This window comes from Phocoena sinus, chromosome 8 (assembly GCF_008692025.1).
Source record: "Phocoena sinus isolate mPhoSin1 chromosome 8, mPhoSin1.pri, whole genome shotgun sequence".
In the NCBI taxonomy this organism is placed as follows: Eukaryota; Metazoa; Chordata; class Mammalia; order Artiodactyla; family Phocoenidae; genus Phocoena; species Phocoena sinus.
Genome location: NC_045770.1, coordinates 56,057,523 through 56,073,162, shown reverse-complemented (window position 1 = coordinate 56,073,162; position 15,640 = coordinate 56,057,523). Strand labels below are relative to the sequence as shown.

At 36.6% G+C, this 15,640-nt stretch overlaps 1 protein-coding gene across 9 annotated transcripts in view; it reads left to right on the top strand.

The window, feature by feature from the left end:
- EMSY (EMSY transcriptional repressor, BRCA2 interacting) overlaps positions 1 to 15,640 on the top strand; it is an 82,598-nt gene that overhangs the window by 34,213 nt on the left and 32,745 nt on the right. For all 9 annotated transcript variants that reach the window (XM_032640470.1, XM_032640471.1, XM_032640468.1 and 6 more), the window contains 3 exons: positions 796 to 1,050; positions 9,375 to 9,524; positions 12,564 to 12,734. In XM_032640470.1, the coding sequence (XP_032496361.1) occupies positions 796 to 1,050; positions 9,375 to 9,524; positions 12,564 to 12,734 (576 nt within the window). The remainder of the gene's footprint in view (positions 1 to 795; positions 1,051 to 9,374; positions 9,525 to 12,563; positions 12,735 to 15,640) is intronic.

Genomic DNA, 15,640 nt, shown 5'->3' with positions numbered 1-15,640 from the left:
TTGTATCACGAGAATTTTTTTGCTGTGGATATATTGAGTAGTATACCGACTTGTAACTTTTCACATGATTATTTAATGATCCAGTTCTCAAGAAATGACTTTATTTATAGATAATTGGAAATGAGACATAGAAAAGCTGTTGTACTTTGCCATGCTGAATAATTCGAAAGGTGAATGTTTCAGTGTGAATTATTTTGTCTAATGCTATGTTTAAATTGACTCATTAGAACCTGAAAAATAATATTCGAAAAACTGTACTACAAATAAGATTCAAAACCTTGTTTGCTTTGTCCTTTTTTTTTTTTAAACATTTTTATTGGAGTATAATTGCTTTACATTGTTGTTAGTTGCTGCTGTGTAACAAGGTGAATCAGCTATACGTATACATATATCCCCATATCCCCTCCCTCTTGCGTCTCCCTCCCACCCTCCCTGTCCGACCCGTGTTCTTTTATTCACATTGAGAACCTATGTTTTTTAAGAGAAAAACTATTGAGAGACATGTGTGAGAACATCCTGCCTGATACTTTGTTTCTTTTGTTTTGACTCTTCTTCACCAAGGGAAAATCAGTTAGTTTTTTGAGTGTTAGAGCAATGATGCCTCCCTTGCAAAGTTTGAGGACTAGATATAAAATATGTAAAATACCATAGACATTATATCTGACAGTTACTAGGTGCTTAATAATCATTATTTTTGTTGATTTACCTAGTTTTAAACTATTACTTCCTACAATAACCAGAAGTAGCTTTAATTATGTTTTACTATTAAATGTTCTAATCCTTACTCTTCTATAGGTGTATCTACATCAGCAATCAAAATGGCATCAACCAGACTTCCTTCTCCCAAAAGCTTAGTGGGTGCCCCAACTCAGATTCTTGCACAGTTTCCTAAACAGCATCAACAGTCTCCTAAGCAGCAGTTACATCAAGTACAGCAACAGACACAGCAACAGGTGGCCCAGCCTTCTCCGGTATCTCATCAGCAACAGCCTCAGCAGTCTCCTTTGCCGCCTGGCATCAAGCCTACCATTCAAATCAAACAGGAGTCAGGTAAATGGAAAATGTTTCAGGAGATGGTAATTCTTCCCCAGTCACCAGTTCTCTGAAGATTGCAATATATATGGATTCACTTCCACATACAGTTTGCTCAAGCATTAGAGTTTTAATTCCAAAATATATTTTGAGACCCTCCTGTTGGAAATACTTACATAGAGAGAACTGGTGCTTGGGAATAGAGAAGGGAGAAAAAAGCTGTTTGCACAGCAGCAAGAGGTGTTTTTCAGTGAACTCTCAGAAGAGATAAAGGAAGCCGAGGAAACAAACCCAGACTTTAGAACTATACTTTGGAGCCCACTGGGGTTATGGGAAGTGAGCAGTGGAAAAATTAGTCTGGGGAGTCTTGTGTTAGAGGCCGTATTGTGAATCTGGCATAAATTTGTCATGGGCAGAGGTGCGAAGATTCAAAGACATTGTGTACAGTGAAGAAGTTTGTGGTATAACAATTTAGCAGTTTATTGAAAGCATCTCTAGCACAGTGGGAACGCAGGGGTAGGAGGCAATTACTGTTAAGTTATCGAATCATAAAAGTATTGAATAGAAAGGCAGGTAGGATGGAGGCTTAGATACAGGGAGACGAAGAAGCATCTTAACGTACTTAATATCTTTAAGAAAAGAAAATGGATTTTTTTCCTCCACTGAAGCTGGATTTTATTTGGTGGTAGAAAAGGACTTTGGGAGATGCTGACATTTTCAGTTTTTTGTTTGTTTTATTTTATTTTATTTTATTTATTTATTTATGGCTGCGTTGGATCTTTGTTGCTGTGCACAGGCTTTCTCTAGTTGCGTCGAGTGGGGTCTGCTCTTTGTTGTGGTGTGTGGGCTTCTCATTGCGGTGGCTGCTTTTTGTTGTGGAGCATGGGCTCTAGGTGCACGGGCTTCAGTAGTTGTGGCATGTGGGCTCAGTAGTTGTGGCACACAGGCTTAGTTGCTCCACGGAATGTGGGAGCTTCCTGGACCAGGGATCGAACGCATGTCCCCTGCTTTGGTAGGTGGATTCTTAACCACTGCACCACTAAGGAAGTCCCTTGTTTTATTTTTTCATAGGAACATTTTATTATTTTTTTTTGAGATATGATTGACACATAACCTTGTATTAGTTTTAGGTGTAACATAATGATTTGATATATGTATCTATTGCAAAATGACTATCACAATAGGTTAGCATCTATTACCACACATAGTTACAATTTTTTTTCTTGTGATGAGAACTTTTAAGATTTACTCTCTTAGCAACTTTCAAATATACAATGCAGTATTGTTAACTATAGTCATCATGCTGTACATTATTATATCCCCAGCACTTATTTATCTTATAACTGGAAGTTTGTACCATTTCACCACTGCCTCATACCTAGTATGAGGTATGGATAGTAATGCATTGATAGACATAGAGAAATTGGTCTGTAGTTTTCTCTTTGCCTGCAGTCTCTGTCAGGCTTTAGTTTCAATGGTATGTGTGCTTCCAAGAAAGAATTGTAAAGTTTTCCTTTTTAAAATGCTCTGGAACTTTTTCTATTAAAGGACAGCTTTATTGAGATAATTCACATACCATTCAATTAACTGATTTAAAGTGTACAGTTCAGTGGTAGGTAGTATATTCACAGATATGTGCAACCATCACTACAGTTGATTTTAGAACATCTTCATCAATTCCAAAAGAAACCCTGTACCATTTAGCTATCACTCCCTACTCACCGTGACAACCTCTCCAGCCCTAAGCAACCACTAATCTACTTTCTGTCTATAGATTTCTATATTCTGGATTTTTATGTGAATGGAATCATATAATATGTGATCTTTTGTGACTGGCTTCTTTTACTTAACAATGTATAAGGTTCATCCACGAAGTAGCATGTATTAGTACTTCATTCCCCCTTATGGACAAATAGTAATTCACATTTTGTTTATCCACTTGTCCATTGATAACACTTGCTAGTCTGTGACTTTTTGATTCTAGCCATCCCAGTTTGTGTGAAGTGGTATTTCATTGTGGTTTTGATTTGCATTTCTCTGATGACTAATGGTGTTGACCATCTTTTCATATGCTTATTGGCCCTTTATATACCTTCCTTGGAGAAATACCTATTTATATCCTTTGCCACTTTTTAATTGAGTTATTTGTCTTTTTATCATTGAATTGTATGAGTTTTTTTTTTTTTTACTATACATATTTTAGATATTAAACCTTTATCAGGTACATGAATTACAAATATTTCCTCCCATTCTGTGGGTTGCCTTTTCACTTTCTTGATGATGTCCTTTGAAACACAAACATGTTTAATTTTGGTAATGTACAATTTATTTTTTCTTTTGTTGCTTGTGCTTTTGGTAGTATTTAAGAATCTTTTGCCAAATCCCAGGTTATAAAGATTTATCCTTATTTTTTCCCCTAAGAGATTGATAATTTTGCCTCTTAAATTTAGGTCTTTGATCTATTTTGATTAATTTTGTTACGGTGTAAAATAAGGATCCCACTTCATTCTTTCATGCATGGCTTTTCGATTGTCCCAATACCATTTGTTAAAAAGACTGTCTTCCCCCCCATTGAATGGTCTCAACACCCTTGTTGAAAATCCACTGAGCACATGTATGACTTTATTTCTGGATTCTCAATTCTGTTCCATTATATGTCTGTTTGTATGCTGATTTGACTACATTGATTTACATTGTTTTGATGAGAAAGTGTGAGTATTCCTGTTTTGTTCTTTTTTAAAAGATAGTTTTGGCTATTCTGGGTCCCTTGCAATTCTGTATGAATTTTGGAATCAGCTTGTCAATTTCTACAAAGAAATCAGCTGAGAATCTCATGGGGTTTGCATTGAATCTGTAGATCAATTGAAGAGTATTACCATCTTTATAATGTTAAATCTTCGGATCCATGAACATGGGATGTTTTTGTGTTTATTTAGATCTTTAATTTCTTTCAACGTGTTGAAATGTGTGGTTCTTAGTGTATAAATTTTACACTTGTTAATTTATTTCTAAGTATTTTATTTTTGTAGCTGTTGTAAGTGGAACTGTTAACTTCATCTTTTGGATTACTCATTGCTATTGTATAGAGATGCAAGTGATTTTTTGTTGATTTTGTACCTGCAACTTAGCTGAACTCACTTTTTAGTTCTAGTAGTTTATAGTGAATGCCTTAGGATTTTCTATATAAAAGATCAAATCATCTGCAAAGAGAGATACTTTCTGTTACAGTCTGGATGCCTTGTATTTCTTTTTCTTGCCTAATTTCCCTAACTAGAACCTCTGGTAAAATGTTGAATATAACTGGCAAGAGTGGATATCATTGTTTTGTTCCTTCTATTCATAGAACTTCCTTGAGTGTCTGTTGTAAGGTGGTCTACTAGCAACAAACTCTCTCCGTTTTTGTTTATCTGGTAAAGACTATTTCATCTGCATTTTTTGAAAGATAGCTTTGCTGGATATCAAATTCTTGGTTGACAGGTTTTCTTTGAGCACTTTGAATACGTTATTCTGCTGCTTACTGGTCTCCATTGTTTCCACTGAAAAGTCAGTTGCTAACCTTAACGAAATCCCATTGTAAATGGAAATTGTTGTTCTCTTGATGGTCTCAGGATTTTCTCCTTGTCTTTGACTTTCAGCATTTTTAGTATGATGTGCCTGTTTGTGGTTCTCTTTATATTTATCTTCTTCAGTGTTTGTCTAGCTTCCTGGATGTGTAAGTTATTGCTTTTCAATAAATATGGAACATTTTCAGCCATTACTTCTTTGAATACTTCTTTTTCTCTTTTCTCTCTGTTCCTTCCTTTTTGTAGTTACATTACATATGTTGTGCACTTAATGGTGTTCCACATTTCTGTTCATTTTCTTCATTCTTTTTTCTTTCCATTCTTCAGCTTGCATAATCTCTAATTGATCTGTCTTTAAATTTGCTAATTCTTTCTTCTGCCAGTTCAAATCTATTCTTGAGCCCTTCTAGTGAATTTTTTATTTCAGTTATTGTACTATTCAACTCTGCATTTTCCATTTGGTTCTTTCTTCTAATTTCTATTGCTTAATTAATATTCTCTATTTGATGCAACTTTGTCATCATACCCTCTTTTACTTTTGTAATCATGCTTCCCTCTACTTCTGTGAACATATGTGTAATGGCTATTTTGAAGTGTTTTTGTTGTTGTTAAGTCTGACATCTGGTTGCTCTCACAGTTTCTGTTGCCTGCTTTTTTTCCACTGTGTGGGTCATACTTTCATGTTTCTTTGCAAGTTTTTGTTGGAAACTGGACATTTTAGATATTTACATTGATATTTTAGATATTAGATATATAGATATTAGACATTATATATTGTAGCTGGGCACTGATCTTCCCCTACCCCCACCCCTGATTTATTATTGCTATTGGCATGGTTCTTTGTTGTTTAGTGACTAGATCAATTATGTTGCTGAAGTTAAGTCTCTGCTGTTGTTCCTCAGGGAGGTACAGCTCTGGGTATGCCCAGTCATTCTGAGGTGACAGTGATATTGGTATGGCTTTTTCCTCTTTTCCTGACCACACCCAGCTGTTAAACTCCACTAACTGATTGCTCTATTTTTTTCAGCAATTCCTGGAGCATAAGTTGCTCTGCAAACTCATCCAAATTGTGGCTTCTTTGAAGGAATAATCTCAAAGGTCCATTTTTGATATTTGTTCTGACCATAGGAGCGTTCCTCTCAGCTTCCTTACTATTCAGTTCTGTCCTGCAAACTGGCCTATAGTCTAGAAGGTATCTTAATTAAATCCATGATTCTCCTTCTAGTTGCCTTTCATCACATCCTCCACTGTTTTTAAGAGCACCCTTAGGCTTGAACTTCTCCATGCTCTGTTACATATGAAGTCAGTTCCTCTGGGAAGAGGCTAGGAGCTATATGTTTTAGGACATGTTTCTATCCTCAGGCAGCTCTGGAGCTCTGGGGGTAGGGTCAATGGCAGACTTCTCTCTGAATGATACCCCTGCTCTAGGAGCTGAGCACTCAGTGAAGGCAAGTGTGGGAGGTTGGGCAAGCAGCCTGAGATCCTCTCAGCTTGCTTCCCCTGGTTGGTGGAGCCACTCCCTCACAAGCCAGGGCAGTGGTGGTCAGGACCCCAGTATTCTCAGTGGCTCTGTGCCCAAGATAGAGCCTTTGTTCCATGAACTGGGGGCTGGGCAGAAGCAGGGAGTACCCACCTATTGACTGCAGTTGCCTGGGACTTAAAACAGGTGCCTGGGAGCAGAAAGAGATAAGCTGAAGTCCTTCTGCTCCTCAGAAGAAAGCCCGCCAACTGGGAGCTGGAGTAGGAGGAAACCCTGTGTTCTTGACTGCAGCAGTCTGGAGAGCAGTCCTTGCTTCACCTGTAGGGAGGGAGGAGGAACAGGTGTTAGTTTAAATGTCATAGATTTCACTGTTCTTAGCAAATATTTCTGTATATTCTTTTTTCTTTTTTAAAAAATTTTATTTATTTATTTATTTATTTATGTTTGGCTGTGTTGGGTCTTCATATCTGTGCGTGGGCTTTCTCTAGTTGCAGCGAGCGGGGGCCACTCTTCATTGCGGTATGCAGGCCTCTCACTGTCACGGCCTATCTTGTTGCGGAGCACAAGCTCCAGACGCGCAGGCTCAGTAGTTGTGGCTCACGGGCCTAGTTGCTCCATGGCATGTGGGATTGTCCCAGACCAGGGCTCAAACCCACGTCCCCTGCATCGGCAGGCAGACCCTCAGCCACTGTGCCACCAGGGAAGCCCTTTGTGTATAGGCTCCGGACGCGCAGGCTCAGCGGCCATGGCTCACAGGCCCAGCCGCTCCGCGGCATGTGGGATCCTCCCCCGACCGGGGCACGAACCCATGCCCCCTGCCTCGGCAGGCGGACTCTCAACCACTGCGCCACCAGGGAAGCCCCTTTTGTGTATTCTTGAATAGATGTTTCTTCATTTGGTCTTAGGACCGTTTCCAGAGCTTTTCATTGGTTGTTTTTTCAAATCATTTTTGCCAGTTTCATTGGGTTAGCAGGTTAGCAGAGCTCCTTATGCTCTCTTGTCAGAAATCACTCTCTGGAATGGTTTTTGTTGTTGGTTTATTTTAAGTGGAGATATAATTCACATATAACATTGTATTGGTTTGAGGTGTACAGCATAATGATTTGATACATGCGTATATTATGAAATGATTACCCCAATAAGTTTAATTAATATCCATCACCACATAGTTACATATTTTTTTTCTTGTGATGAGAGGAATGGTTTTAAATACATTGGAGTTATTTTCCTTTTAAAGGACCATAGAATTGTCCTGTGAAACTATCTGGGCCTGCTATGTTGGGGGGAAAGGGGGAGGAGCTCTTAAAATTTTGTTTCAAGGAAACTTATCTATTTATATATCTTTTTTGAGGTCAATTTTTGATAAATACTGTTTTTCTAGAAAATTACCCACTTGATCCAAATTTTCAACTTGTTTGTGTAGGACTAAGCAAAGTAGTGTCTTATGATTTCCTTAATTTTTATCTCTGTGGTTATTTCTTTGGGGGTTTCTTTTTTTTTTTTTTTTTTTTTTCGTTACGCGGGCCTCTCAGTGCTGTGGCCTCTCCCGCCGCGGAGCACAGGCTCCGGACGCGCAGGCTCAGCGGCCATGGCTCACGGGCCCAGCCGCTCCGCGGCATGTGGGATCTTCCCGGACCGGGGCACGAACCCGCGTCCCCTGCATTGGCAGGCGGACTCTCAACCACTGCGCCACCAGGGAAGCCCTGGGGGTTTCTTTTTATGTACCTTAAGCATTATTGTAATTCATTAATAAGATAATATTAGAAATCATTTTTTCCCTACAACTTCACAGTTTATGATTTATTGTAATCAGAATTTATTTATACAATAATAATACTTTATTTATTGAACTCTTGCTATGTATTAGGCACTTCACAACTGTGATGTAATTAATCTTCACATAGCCCTAGAAGGTATATACTAATAGTATCTCTTTATAGATGAGAAAACTGAGTCATAGAGATTATTAAGTAATTTGCCTAATTATGCCTGGATGTCATAATTTTAACTTCTTTGTTGGCTACAAGTATTTTGAAATTATTTAAGGCTATTAAATAAATAAATTTGTTTGCTTCCTAATGTCTTAACCTAAATCACCATCCAAAAAAGTAATAAAAATTTTAGTTGTCTGTTGAAATGTATTCTATCCCATGAATTATTTCAGTGAAGTTTAGTGGGGAAAAAGTGTTACCAAAAATTTCCTTCCTTAGTTAACAATTATTAGTACTTAAATTTGTAGTTAACATGAGAGATTTCTTTTAAATGGACATCTTACATTTGAAAAGGCAGTGTAACACTTAATAACATTTAAATTAAAAAGTTGAAAAATGTAAAAAATACCATAACATCACCACCCTAACATTCTAATTTTATTTTTATATACTGCCTTCAAGTTCTTGTCCACATGCATATTTTATGTAGGTGCAATAATAGTGCGTTCTTTACTTTTGACAAAGTGAGCTATTTAAATACTTTTAAAAGAAGTCAATTTAAAAATAAATGTTCAAAAACAAAATGTTCTTGCTCTTTGCAGTCTTAAGAGGTTAGAGAAATCTTTGGTAGAATTGAGAATATATAAAAGCTACATTAAATTTTTTAATTGGAGTATAATTGCTTCATAATATTGTGTTAGTTTCTGCTATACAACGAAGTGAATCAGCTATATGTATACATATATCCCCTCCCTTTTGGACCTCCTTCCCACCCCTCACCCCCACCCCCCAATCCTGCCCACCTAGGTCATCACAGAGCACCGAGCTGAGCTCCCTGTGCTATACAGCAGGTTCCCACCGGCTATCTATTTTACACATGGTAGTGTATATATGTCAATCCTAATCTCCCAATTCATCCCACCCTCCCCTTCCCACCTTGTGTCCACACGTCTGTTCTCTATGTCTGCATCACTATTCCCGCCCTGCTTTTATTTTTGACTTCTTATCCTCGTTCTTTCATTCCAAGTATTTGCATGGAACACAGATTGTTTGTAAAAGTTCAGATCAATGGCTAATTTGGTTTGAAAGCTCTTATATGATGTGATCATAGACAAAAGAAAAATTGTTTTTCATTAAAACTTGTTAATAGCTTTTGTGGTATTTTAATTATATTTCTGAATGAGAGAAATTTGGGAAGATAGGAATTTGAGGAATAAAAGTTAAAAGAATATCTTTCATCAGTATGAACAAAAGCCTCTTTTTAGGCAAGACTCAGTAAATGTGTGTAACTGCTGCCCTCTTGGGTTGATACAAAGCACATGTTATTAAAAATAATTTGTACTGAGATTTATCTTTCTTCTTTCAAAGGTGTTAAAATCATCACACAACAAGTTCAACCAAGTAAAATCTTACCCAAACCAGTGACAGCAACTCTGCCCACCAGTAGCAATTCCCCTATTATGGTGGTTAGCAGTAATGGTGCAATTATGACAACTAAACTTGTAACCACTCCTACTGGTAAGTTTTCTTGAGCGTCAGTCCATTCATTCATCATACTTATTGAGTAATTTCTCTGTACTAGCAATACACTTGACATCGGGAATATAGAAATTAATGAGACAGTTCTTCAAAGAGGTCTTTCTTGACTCTTTCCTCCTCCCAACTGAAATTAGCTCTCTGCTATTGTCATGGTCCTCTTCCTTTCCTTTATAACACATACTATAATTTCTAATTACTTAGCTACTTTTTGTCGATTTGTTTAATGTTATTCACCTTATTAGACCATGAGCTCCATGAGGATAAGGGACCTTGTCTGTTTTATTCACCATATATATGTAGAGCTAGTCTGTAAGTAGGTGTTGTCAGGATTTGTTGAGTGAATGAAAACACAGTCCCCGCCTGCAAGGATCTCACACTGATGAGGTTGAGAATCTATATTACATTACAGTGTAGTAAGCATTACTCAGACTGAGAAAAGCATAGGATGCCATTTTATCCAGTTATAGAGAGCATCCAGGCTATGCCCAAGGAAGTGACAGTATAGAACATTTTAAATAGTACCACCTTTTGTGACCTTGAGCAGTTTACTTTAATTCCTCTCAGTCTTTTCCATTGTCTATTTCAATGTGATCATAAAGTTATTGTAAGTGTTAAATCAGGTATGGAAAGTCCCCAGCAGAGTGCTCAATAGCCATTACGATTAATTAATGTTAGAATTAGCCAGTACCATTATTTTAAATTTGTATAACTCTTACCAGACTTTTTGAAGAGGGCCAGATTTAGATAATAGAATCTAGAGTGTAAAATGATTCCTTTCTCAAGTTTATAAGCTATCATCTATTGGCCATTATATAAAAGTATGTATAAGCATTACCCTTAATCTCCCTTAGGCTTTAATATCTTCATTTTCAGAGACAAAACAGAGGCTTTATGTTAAGCAATATGCACAAGGCCACACAGCCAATAAAAGACAAGACTGGGATTTGAATCCAGATCTGTTTGACTCCCAAAACTGCTTTAAAAAAAAAAACTGTGGTAAAATGTAGATAACATGAAATTTACCATTTTCACCATTTTTAAGTGTACAGTTCATTGGCATTAAGTACATTCACATTGTTTTACAGCCATTACAACCATCTAGCTCCAGAACTTTTTTTTTTTTTTTTTTTTTGCGGCACGTGGGCCTCTCATTGTTGTGGCCTCTCCCCTTGTGGAGCACAGGCTCTGGACGCGCAGGCTCAGCGGCCATGGCTCACGGGCCTAGCCGCTCTGCGGCATGTGGGATCTTCCTGGACCAGGGCACTAACCCGTGTCCCCTGCATCGGCAGGTGGACTCTGAACCACTGCGCCACCAGGAAACCCCGCTCCAGAACTTTTTACATCTTCCCAAACTGAAACTCTGTGCCCATTAAACAATAACTCTGCATTCCCACCTTTCCCCAGTCCCTGGTAACTGCCATTCTAACTTTCTGTCTCTTTGCAAAGCCTATGCTTTAAAAACACTGTTATTCTTGCACTAAATCTATTCTTCACCCAAAACTTTTCTCCATTTAGTACAAAGATAGTAGTGTTATGTAGATATGATTCCTCATGTTAGGGAAAGGTAGTGAAAAATAATATTGTGTCTGTGCTTATGTATATATATTAGAATAAGTGTTTCTAATTTTAAAACAAAAGCTTAAGTTGAAATATTTTCCAGCTATAATTAACTAATTCTAACTATGTATCTTCATAGCATAATTATTTTGCACTAGTTTTTTTTTCTGATTTAGATGTATGTTTGTATTCAATTTAAAGTAATTCTACTTAATGTTCTTCCACTTCTCCCTTTTTTGGGTAGTGATTATATTTTAAAACGGTAAATACTAACTGAGTAAAACCATTTTTGGGAGGGGGTTGTTGAAATAGTTATCACAGTGACCCCTGAATCTAATTATCATGAAAAAATTTTTTTCAGTTGAAGAATGTGTTTATCTGAGTTATCTTCATTCTCCCCAAACCTAACGGCTCTTAGGAGCAGTGTTAGGAATTTAGGAACAGTGCTTAGGAATAGTGTTTCTGAGTTACCAGATTTGTGACAAACTACAACAGGCTTATCTGGTTAATTTTTAATTCCTGTTTGGGGAAAGGAAAAAGTTCTAGAAATAGTGGGGAAGAATGTAAAGTCCTTTGAGAGATATGAAGAAAAATATTCTAATGGGTCAGTTAAGAGGAAATATGTAAATAGTGAACTTTTTAGGCTAAGAAGAAATATTCCTGGTAACTCTTGGCAGCTTCAATTTTAATCTCTAGTAAAATGATGGAATAACTCTTTAAAAGATTGAAATATATTTAGAGGGTAGCAGAGTACAAAACAGTAAAAATTTATAAAATTTTTTTTTTTTTTGGCGGTACGCGGGCCTCTCACTGCCGGGGCCCCTCCTGCCGCGGAACACAGGCCCCGGACGCGCAGGCCCAGCGGCCATGGCTCACGGGCCCAGCCGCTCCGCGGCATGCGGGATCCTCCCGGACCGGGGCATGAACCCGCGTCCCCTACATCGGCAGGAGGACCCCCAACCACTGTGCCACCAGGGAAGCCCTAAAAATTTATAAAATTTTAGTCAAACAATATACTGCCTTATTTGCTGAGTGCTGCCGTTGGGTTTGGCACTGAGACGGCATAAAACAGATGCAGAGACCTTGAAATCTATAACAGAAATATCTAAAATGCTCTGGCAGGAAAGATGATTAAATTTAAGTTTCTTTTGGCATCAAACTAGTGGAAGAAGGGTAATGGAAGAAGGGAACAGACTTGGTTATACTTTTTCTTGGGGTTAGTAATTTGATGCAACACATCACAAAATTTTATGTGTAAAATTAATTCAAATTGAGTTGGCTATAGTTCTTGCTATGTGCATTGAAAACTGGCTATAAATTGTTACTTAATGGCTTGACACCTTGAAATTCCATTTTCAAGTTAAAGCAATGTAGATTATGTTGAATTATAGTTAAACTGTATAAATCGTCATTCTTCTAAAAGTTATGACAAGTTTTTCTTTTGGCTTTTCCCTTTTATAGGCACACAGGCAACCTATACTCGGCCAACAGTGAGCCCATCTATAGGTCGGATGGCTGCAACCCCTGGAGCTGCAACCTACGTGAAAACTACCAGTGGTAGCATTATTACAGTAGTACCCAAATCATTAGCTACCTTGGGGGGCAAGATAATTAGCAGTAATATAGTTTCTGGTAGGTATATCTGAAGTACATTAAAGGTATAGGTGACCAATAAGAGGAAAAAACATTTCACTGTTGGAAGGATTCTGTTTGATCGCAGTTTTCTGCTTAGAAATCTAGAGCTTTGTTTTTAGTCCTGATGTTTTAGTGATTAAGTATAGTTTTTTAGTTCTAGTATTAAATCTTCATATGTTAAGCTTTTGAGAGTTTTAGAACATTTAGTTGCATTTAATCAATGGAAGGATTATGGTTTACATTTGCAAAGAGATTTTTCATTTACAAAGTATTGCCCCATTTATCAATTCATACCTCATAACTCTGAAATAGTTGGTATCAGCCCCAGTCTACAGGTACAGACATATTTAAGTTTAGAGGATGAACTTGACCTGTCCAAAACCATACAAGCTAGATAGAGGAAGAATTAGTATTTATTAGTCTAAATATGTTTGAGGGATCATATCTCATAATTTCAATTACTAATGTCACTTTAGCATATTAAAAGTAAAAATACTTGAATATTTTTATTTGCTTTTCACCATTTATATTGGCTATTTACTTTTTAAAAATGTTTTACTCAGATAGTGAAGGCTAATATTTATTGGTATTTTGGAACCTTACCTGGTTTTTATTGGCTCATTTATTCCTGCAATATTTGCGTTGTGTATCCTGAAGTGGAATGTTAACATGGTATCCATTTTCATTGATTATTATTTTTTAATTAAAATGATGTGAATAATCTCTGACCAAGCAAGCCCTGTGGACTTTAACTGTCTACCATTTTTGTAGACTAGCCATATTTTGTATGCCCCAGGTGAATTGTTCTAACATTTTAAAGTGAAGGGATTGAAGTTCCTGGCAGTAATATGATGTTGCTCATAACTCAAGGAGTGAAAAAAAAACAAAGCAGGGCATGGTATTGGCATAAAGCACTATATTTAAAGCTGGTAATTTTGGCCCTACTTTTTAAGTGTAAGTTTCAATGTTTGCCAAACTGAGGAGGGTGAAACCAGTAGGGAAGAATCATCATACTCCAGCTTTTAAGAGGATATTTTAAATAACACAGTTAAAACTCAAATTATAATTTATTACCTGACAATATCTTTAAATAGTATAGAGCACATACTTAAACATTTTTCAAAAAGTAATCATGTTTCTTATTAGTGTATAGCTCTTTATGACCATAAGGGTTTTTCTTTACTTACATATGAATTCTTAATACCATATAGCTTGAAGGAATGTCTACATGTCATGAAGCCTCTGTTTTCAAACCTTATTTATGATTTAGCTGCTTTGTGTGAGGTTAGAGCAATACAGGCAAGCACATTGCCCTAGAAGCAAAGAGGCGGTGAGATATATACCCTACACGTGTATACATTTCATCCACCTGTGTTTTTGAATATGAAGTAACTCATGGTTAGTCACTATTTCAAGTGTATGGGTGTACAGAGGAAGAGTTCTTAAACTTTTTCAGCACTATAGGATGTACTGGGCTCACAGCTGAAATAGCTTTATTCATTGCATGGAGCTCATTTTGCCTCAACCTTTGCTTCACTATTTGACACTTTAATTCTAAAGAACTTCTCTCATTTCTGACTGCTTTAAACTGATCCTTATGTTACATATCAGTATTCTTTATAAAGATAGTTTTCTTATTTTATAATACTCTTGTTGCTCTATGATACTGGGATTATCGGTTAGTTTATTAGTAGTTTTCAATCCCTGTCTTTTCACAGTAAACCGGTAAGCCTGGTTGGATGAATTTAGATAGTTTTCTGCCTTCATCCATGATCAGATGCTGGATACTAGAGTCCATGCCCCCACCACCCCACAACCATAAAGAAATGCTTTTCTTAAAATATACTCAAACACCTGGCTGTAAGCATAGAAGGCTTTAAAAAAATGATATTTTCCCCTTCATTGTGGGGAATTTGGAAAATACAGAAAGGTATACAAAGAAAATTAAAAACCTGTCATTTTTGCCATCTAGAGAAATATGTTAAAATTTAAGTGTATATATTTCTGTTTATTCCTTTTTCTATTTAGATTTTTGTATAAATGTTTTTGTGTATATATGTATATTTTTAAAATTAAATTTAGATCTAATACAATCAGTTTTAATCTTTTTTCATATAATAATATCATTTTCCCATTCCATTAAATGTATTTTGACACCCCACCCCCGCCCCAGATTAATTACTATACAGTGTTCTCTCATACGATGCACCATGATTTAACTGTTTATACATTGTTGAATGTTTTAGGTTACTTAACAATTTTTTTTGTCATAAATAATCCTGTGACAAACATCATTATACATAAATTATTATGTGAAGTTCTTATTTTCTTTGTATAATGTCTTGGAAGGCAAGTTCATGCTTTCAAAGTGCTTTCTAGAAAGGTCAAGTTTTTATTAGAATAAGCAATTAAGTGGAAGGCATGACTATTTTTGCAGTTATTTAATTCATGTCTTATGGAATCAAATATTTACTTATATGTGTATATAGAGAGAGAACTATTAGATATGTAAGTCTTTTGGAGAGCTTTGTTGAAGGTTGGTTGAAAAATCATGCCTATTTTATGCAGAAGATGGTTTCCTTCAGAGATAAACTCATTATCTTGACTCTGAGGACATTATGAGAACCTTTGACAATGGCAGGACTTGATTTTGATTCCCTTGATCTTTAGTACAATGTCCAGGCAAGGCTTGCATCTATATACTTGTCCATTTGTTCACTCATTTGCTCATTCTTTGAGCAAAGTAACACATAAAACATTATCCAAAAAACCAGATTGTCAGAGTGATTTAAGAATCTGTGAATAGTAAAATCTGGGCCAATAAATTTGTGTTCTTTAAGCCTACCTACCATAATGCTCAAACTTTTACAGGCATCTTATTTTTGAATAGGAATCTCTGGAAT